At 35.3% G+C, this 7,908-nt stretch overlaps 1 protein-coding gene across 1 annotated transcript; it reads right to left on the reverse strand.

Moving 5' to 3' along the window:
- Positions 1-589: 589 nt before the first annotated feature.
- LOC134842110 (flagellar calcium-binding protein-like) lies at positions 590-6,767 on the reverse strand. The gene is made up of 4 exons (XM_063858297.1): positions 6,641-6,767; positions 5,739-5,932; positions 2,484-2,649; positions 590-1,836 (listed from the first exon to the last, which is right to left on the reverse strand). The coding sequence occupies exons 1-4, from the start codon at positions 6,659-6,661 to the stop codon at positions 1,678-1,680; spliced, it is 540 nt and encodes a 179-aa protein (XP_063714367.1). The 5' UTR covers positions 6,662-6,767; the 3' UTR covers positions 590-1,677.
- Between the last annotated feature and the right edge of the window lie 1,141 nt (positions 6,768-7,908).

The following is a 7,908-nucleotide window of genomic DNA, read 5'->3' on the forward strand; positions in this document are numbered from 1 at the left end:
ATTTTTATTATTTTTCAATTAATCTTCCCGAAAATCTATATTTCTGAACTGAAACTATTTTGTTTCAACCTGATTGGCTGGAAATTTCAGCACTATCTCAATAAGTTTTGTTCACATTGTTGGGCCGACATGTAAGCAAGCTGAATCAGCCAACATTGTGGAAATCTTGGTAAACTAGTCAAAAAAATTTCAAATAAGCTGCAGATTTTTACCCATACCAATAAAAAACAGAAAGAAAACTCCAGGATGAAACTATCACAAAATTCGGCCTTGTTTGAAGTCGGCTAGAGAACAAAGTCATCGCATCTGTGTTAACCAAAACCAAAGCAATCAGTGCGATCGGTGTTTTGCTCTCTGCATTAATTCATTGAATATTGCAAATCTCCAAGTTAACAAGTTTGGGCGGAATAAGTAGAAAGACCCAAATGAAACTAAAATCAATCATAATTGAGGCAAAAACGCATTTCTTAACGTGTTCAAAATATAACAGAATGCAAAATTGTTTTTATAGAATAAAAGTAATTCAAGAAAAACTCAAGTAATTGTAAAGTTTGTCGATCTTCCGAACAAAAAAAAAGCTCAATCATCATTTAAAAAGTTTCAAACTGAATTATTCAAAACAGTTTACACATAATTCTGAAATAAACATAATAATTATGATTACTAAAAAACAAATGAGTATACATCATAACAATAACAATCTTAATTAGAAAACTGCTCAGATCACCACCAAGCCTTGAAATTTCCGTTCGCCCTTTTCTAGCTTTGAATATTTTTGGCAACGAAATTTTAATGAACAATAACATATGAGCATCGATTGTTTTTTTTAGGTAGCAATCATAAATTTCGTCTAGTGATATGAACTTTAGTCGTGTATGAAATTAATTTGATCAATTAGAACTTCAAATTAAATTGGGTTGACTTTGAAAGCTAGATAATTCACCTCGCTTTAATAAACGGATCTACTTAACAATTGCCCCCTTTCATTGTTAAGTAGATTAAGTTGTCGAACTTTCGACCAATCAGATTGCAGCAAAATTCAAATTTTAAATGCAACCCTCTAGTGCTAAGTTACTGCTTTTGTTTATAGGGGTGGCAATTCTGTAGTAGATACCAAAGGGAGGACAATTGTTAAGTAGATCTATAAAAATTGCACTTCAGTTTTTTTGATTTTAGTCAATTTTTGATGTTTTTCCCTAAAAACAAATCGCCCAAAGTTGAATCTAATTACAAATCAATCTAATTACAACCTCAAGATGGCATACTGTGAAAAGTGCGCTATTTTTTTATTTATACAAACGGTCAAACTATTGAAGATTTATCGCATTAAGAACCCGTTTACGGAGGAAACCAAGAAGTTGAAATAACTCATCAGAGAGTTCGTTCTACTTCCTTTGAGCAGTTTAAATGATCGAAAAAACCATGAACACTGAAACAGAAATAGAACTCTTATCAAAATTACACGTTAAGAGTCATTTTCTCCATTCTATTTGTTTCAAATAATAAGCCTTGTTGTTGGCGCGTCCTTTTTTAGAAAAAATTTGTACAAATTATCTATTCCTATTCTTTGAGCTCAAAAGTTAAGTTTCTTAGTTCGTTTGCTTCTACACTGGAGTTCATTAGTGTTTATATTGTTCCATTGTATGAAATATCCATAGCCTCAATCAACATGTGTTGTCACTTCTCCATCGAGAGTTTCTTCTTGAGTGCCCAGTCTGAGAACTCGTCGAACAGGATGAATCCTCCCCCGTTGGCGTCTATCTCATCGAACACCTTCCTAGGGTTCTTGATGTCCATACCCCACTGCTTCAACAGACCCAGAGCGCCCTCGAACTCCTAGGAAGAACACGGCCAGTGAAGTTAAGCCTTACTGCTTCAAGAACAGTTTCAAACGAAATAAATCTCTAGCCCCAATGCGAAATAAGAACATCAAAAACGAATGTACAGCAGTCTAAGTTAAGCAAAAATGAACATATATGAATCAGTAAGTCAGTATTAATGAGTTCTTTACAACAGTATACTACACCATTAACCCCCCCCCCCCCGGACCTATTAAGAGAATAACTTGCACAATATGGCCTTACAAATAAAAACTATCTTCTTTTTTTTGTATTCTGGCGTGAGACTTTTCTTTCATAAGCTTGACTTTGCTGTTTGCATCACTAACAAAACGATAATCCATGATGCGGGTCGAGGTAGTCGTTTTATGTTCAGACAGTGGGACCAAAACGTAATTTGTTCAGTTTGAGAGGGGGTATATTTATGCAGTCGCCTGTCTTCCTCGACACACTTCTGGATCATTATGAGCCATACGGATTCTGGGAGGACTATTTAGAACTGTGGAAACCGAAAAAAAAATCATTTCAGATTCTGGGAACCAAAATTATCCGCGTTGACTTTTCCGAAGATTGATTTTGTCAATGATTTATTTCCCGAAGCTTGAAGAATCAAGTTCACATGTATTTCGAAATGAACGTGTTTACCTCGTAGTTGATGCGGTCGTCGTCGCTCTCGTCGATTTCGTCGAACATGTTGTAGAGTTCGAAGTATCTGAGGAGATAAGAGCAGAGGAGTCTGAACTCATTCCTGTCTATGTAGTCGTCACTGCTCCCTTTCGTCTTACTCACTCCCTTAGCCGCATTAAACGCCCTAGAAAGTAACAATTTAAAAATCTAACGCTCGTTTATCTAATGACTTATGAAGGATAACAAATTGACTGAGTTGTTCTCAACGAAATCGCAATACCTGCCACATTACAGGTTTTTTTTTGTTAAGAACAATTGGTCGCGCAAGTCTGGACATAAAGTCGTGAAAGTCTGTGTGCAGATTTTCGCGACCCATGTTCAGACTTTGCCGACCAAATTTTGATGTGTCCAGACCTTCGCAATCCACGGCGCGAATCATGTCCAGACTTTCCAGACTCAAACTCTCGGCACGACTATGCAATTTGGGTCTGAATCCGGATGTGGCGCGAGTCTAGACATGAATCTGGAACCTCGACCCGGGAAGCCATCAAATTTAGATCGACTTTGAAATTTAGATCGAAAGATTCAATGCACAAATCGAATATTCTTGTTATTTTTTACAACTTAAAAAATTTTTAAGTTTCTTATTTTTCATAAAACGTCAAAAATAAGTCTCAGAAAAGTCTTTTCAGAAAAACGATCGAAAAAAACTGAATTGCTCATTGACTAAATTAACTCAGGTACTGAAATTTTAATTTGGTGTAGTCAACAGAAGAATTTTTTTGGCTTTCCATACGCTTAAACAGCACAAAATAGCGCTCTTTCTTATCCCAAACTGGCTATTTTCAAACCTTCATAACTTTACGAAAACTATTCGCCTGTAAATTAATTTTGTTTGATTTTGAGTTACGGAAATTAGTCTTTTTCAGACCTTATAAAATATACCGTCAAAAATGGCTAGTTAACAAGTCTGGAGAAGAAGTCACCCCGAAAACAAATAATCCGTCACTTTCTTTGACATGCGGAAAAATAAGCTGTGTCTTCTTACATATTCAGTTCTGAAAATTTTCTTCCGTATAGTGAACTTTACAATGATTTGTTGTCGTAGATTCCATAGTTTCCGTCATTGGCATTTTAGTGATCACTCGGTTCGTTATTGGCAGCGGAACAGATGTTGGTTTCATTATTTTCTTATTTAAAAAAATTTTTGTCAGGGTTAAAAAAATTTCACTGTTTTACAATTTCATGTCCCGCCTGGAACTTTTTAGCTTTATTTTTAACAAAAATTGTCTCCTATTTTCTTAAGACATGAGGGCGAAGCAGTTTGTTTCTGAAAAATCAACAAAAATATAGTAATTTTTTTAAAAAGATTTTTGGTCAAAGTACAGAGTGATGTTTTTTGCGTCTTTGCGTTTAGTAAAGTAATAGTTGAATCAAATACCTTGCCTCAATTAAATTTGGAGCAGTTTGTGAGCTCGTTTAAAATGCCGCTTAGAGATTAACAGCACTAAAATTCTCGAGTGTTACTTGCCCGAAACTAGCCAAAATGACAAATTTCAAGTGCTCATAACTTTGCAAGAAATCACCACTGCTAAACTGTTGTTAATAAAATTGAGCTCAAGTCCTCACGGTGATAGTCGAATCCAACATGCCATTTAAAAATTGTTGTTCACTCAATTTTGTACTTTTGAAGAGTGTTATATTAACTTGATGGGGGAAAAAGTGAAATTGTTTGCTTATTGAACAGTTTTTATCATACAATGAAAAAAGACTGCTCGTATCAGGGCAAAACCATGAATATTCCGACTGTCTTTTAATTGGTCTCGGATAATTTGGTAAAATGAATATTGGCAAAACAAGGAATTTAAGGCTGATCATATTAAAATTTAAGTGCTACCATTTGAGTCATGTTTAGAATTGATAAAATCAATTAGCTGCCTCAATTCAATTTGTAACCATTGTATAAAGTCGGATAATTCGCCACGCGTGTAAATTATATAACGAGTAGTTTAGACAGACTCGTGGCTGGTTACTATAGTGGTGTGCACTCTCGGCTGGCCAGATGCAGATAGAGATATCAACCCCCTGAGAAAAAAGAGTTTTAAAAAATTGGTTTGATTAAAAAAACACCCCGAGCATATATATTCCTCTCTTTCTTAGAAAAATTTGTTTCAGAACTACTGTTTCTGATTTTTCAGAAAATTGTTTGTCGAAATAAGTACAGTTTGACAGTCATCTGCGGTGTGCCTCTATAGTCCATAGGAAAAAGAATAATTGTTTTTTTTTTGTCATCCGACACGGAGGCCTAACCGGAAGGTTACTTATTTTGGCTGACAAGATCGCATAAATCAAGCGCACTTTAAGCTATGACTTTCTTGCAAGAGCCCACAATGCAAATAGCAGCGCACGTTCCATTTGAACCAGTAATCATATGGTTGCAGTGCACCATCACCACCAGATCAATGCCAAATCGAATAGTATATATACAAAAATAAAATTGAAGCCTTTATATGAAAAATTGGGCTCTTTTCTAACTTGCCGCCCCATCACAAAATTACAAAATAAATTTCATACGCACATACATTTCGCATGTAAGCAATGTGGTGAAAGTTTGATGAACTGTTCACGCTGACTCTTTTTAATGCAGCTTATAACATGAAAAGTCATTTTCAATAAACCTTAATATATTGAATTTCAAAAAAAAATCAAAGAGGCGACTGAAAATATCCAAAAGTTCTTTTGATGCTTTCAGTGCAGTTTCCGCATGAAATTTATTTAACAATTTCCCCCTTTTCAGAAAGGGGGGTTAATGAGTATAATAAGTTGGTTATACTCGCACCGAGCTCCCATCGATCATATTTGATTATATTGTTATTATACGGCCAGTATCTACAAAATTACTAAATAATTGATTATAATCCATTAAAAATGGGTGATAATCCTAATATTTCTTATATCAGTGTTATCCATTATATTCCATTATTTTTGTCACTTCGTTTAAATTTGGTGTTGAGTAATACTCAGACGGTGGTTTCGATAAGTTAATTGACGGCATTATATTTATACGGAAAAAGAACTTATTAAAAAAAACCGGAAAAATTATGTTCAAAAAGATCATTTTAAACGTGTTATCATTGATTTGCTGTATAAGTTTATCGATTCAAACAGCCTGATAAAATGCTTTATGTACTACTTTTGCATAAGAGAGGAGAGGGTAATGAAACTGATTAGGATATAAGACTGCATTAGGATATAAGAGGCCACATTTCATACCTGATGATGACTGGTTTACGGAAGACCTTGTGCAGTTGCATCTGCCTCAGTCCCAAGTCTACCTCGGCCAGACTGAGTTTGCGGTTGCCGTTGGGGTCCCAGCCGCTGAACAACTTCCGCCGCGTCTCCTTAGCCTCCTCCGTCTTCTCCGGCGGCAGCAGAATCGGCAGCTTGTCCTTGAAGTTGTTCACTTCCTAAAGTCATAATCAGTAATTTTATTGAAATTTCTATAAGTGAAAAAAGAAATAAAAAATTTTGAATAAAAATAGTTTTATTTTAAAGGCAACAACTTAAACGAGAAATAATTTAAATTGCGCAAGTGAAAATTAAAATTATGTCCATAAGGCAAATCTTGCTTACAAGTACTTAACTAAAGAATCTTTTTGCTGCAATTTTACATAAAATACCTGATAAAAATGTGTTTTTGAAGCAGAATTTGGAAAATTTATCTTAAAATTACCGCAAACTTTCTTTTATTTTATCAGCAATTTCAAATTAATTTTAAATTTATTTTTAAATGGACGACACAACAAACGCTCAAAGAATCACCCATCATGTTTACTTTTAGTCGCTTCAATGCACGGACCACTGTGCATATATTTTACTTGAGAATATCGCTATTTGCTGAATCGGAACGCAGTAAATTGAGCGCAAAATTAACAAATATATTTAAAGTTCAGGTAATTTTACAAGCAAATTTTCAGCAAAAATTTACAGTTAGCTTACAGAATGACCACTAACTCGCATTTTGATCTGTTTTGTTTCGTTTTGAAGTCCGGATTGCTCGTTTATTGAGTATTTTGTCAATTTTTGATGAATACATTTTTCAATTTTTTACTATTTCAAATTTCACGTGACAAAAGCAAACGCTAAAAAATGAGTCAATATTTATAAAAACTTACCGCTTGAGATGCTTTTGGCATAGCGTATACGATAAATCTAATTCTTATACAATAAAATGTAAAAAAATGGTCTCAGAACACAGCAATCAGCGAAAGTAAAACAAAATGTAAAAAAAAGCATTTGGTCGCTCTCAAAGCATTACTTCAAACAAAACACAAAAAATGTACTACAAATTTTGGTCCAGTTTAATGCAATTCAGATACAAACGTTGCTTACTATTTGTTGTTAAAATTTTCGCAGAGCAATATTGCTGTATAAAGTGACGTATCGTAGAGCCCCCTGGGTTGAGGTGCTAGAATGTGACCTAAGCAGTAAAGCGGATTTAGGGGGGAGGGGTAACGCCCCCTTTTCATCCCTCAGGAATTCGACCCTCTGCCGGACCGACGGGTACCCTTTGGTACTAGCTTAACAACCGAACAACCGATTCTTAAATTTTTCTTAAGGTGCATTCGGCGCCATAATATATTAATTTGGGGAGGGAGCACGCGCCAAAAAACACCTTTTTTTAATTCAAATTTTTCAAAAAGTGCCTAAAAGCTGCTCTTTAGCCAGTTTTTTTTTTCTAAGATTTGCATGCGGCGCATATATTGTTTTTACAAGAAGGTGTCTTTAATGACGCTGGAGCTCAGAAAATCAGTTTGGTTGACCTAAAAACAAGTCACCAAACTTTCCAATTTTTTTTTGTGAAAATTCGCCGCTCCCTCGAGAAAGTTTTGAATCCACCCCCAAAAAAGCCGATAAAAAGAATTGGATCGAGAAAGATATTTAAACATGTCAAGCTTGGTCGAAGTATATCGAATCTTGGTCGAGTACGGTTAAAACATACGTCGAGTGTAGGATCGGTGATCCTAACACTTTTTAGAGTTTACCTTGAGAAATGCATGCAGTATAGTGAAAGTGATTGAGTATTACGTAGCTCGGTATTGACAATTCAATGAGATAAGCAGAAAAGAAAGCAAACATTCAAGTCCAAGAAGCAAGAAGGGTTAGACGTCCCCCGCCAACATGAAGGCTAAACCCCTACAGGACACGTGCACGAAGACGGCTCATTAGGAGATGTCAACTTCCCTGAGATCTCAAAAACTGCACCAAAACCCCGTGTAATAAGATTAGGGACAACACATTTTTGGGACCCGAATTTTTCTTTATAAAAGAAACCCCGAAAATTTGACCTCGGATTCTTTTCATAGCCCATCGGACTAATGTAAGAAGTCGGCTCACTAGGAGATCTCAACTTCGCGAGAAATTAAAAAAATCCACTTGTTGT

This window comes from Symsagittifera roscoffensis, chromosome 3, assembly GCF_963678635.1.
Source record: "Symsagittifera roscoffensis chromosome 3, txSymRosc1.1, whole genome shotgun sequence".
In the NCBI taxonomy this organism is placed as follows: domain Eukaryota; kingdom Metazoa; phylum Xenacoelomorpha; order Acoela; family Convolutidae; genus Symsagittifera; species Symsagittifera roscoffensis.

Excerpts from the sequence above, each read along its gene's own strand:
- LOC134842110 (XM_063858297.1), bottom strand. The coding sequence starts at position 6,661 with ATGCCAAAAGCATCTCAAGCG. Across the intron at positions 5,933-6,640 it reads TGCCAAAAGCATCTCAAGCG|GAAGTGAACAACTTCAAGGA; the intron begins GTAAGTTTTTAT and ends TTATGACTTTAG. Across the intron at positions 2,650-5,738 it reads CGTAAACCAGTCATCATCAG|GGCGTTTAATGCGGCTAAGG; the intron begins GTATGAAATGTG and ends GTTACTTTCTAG.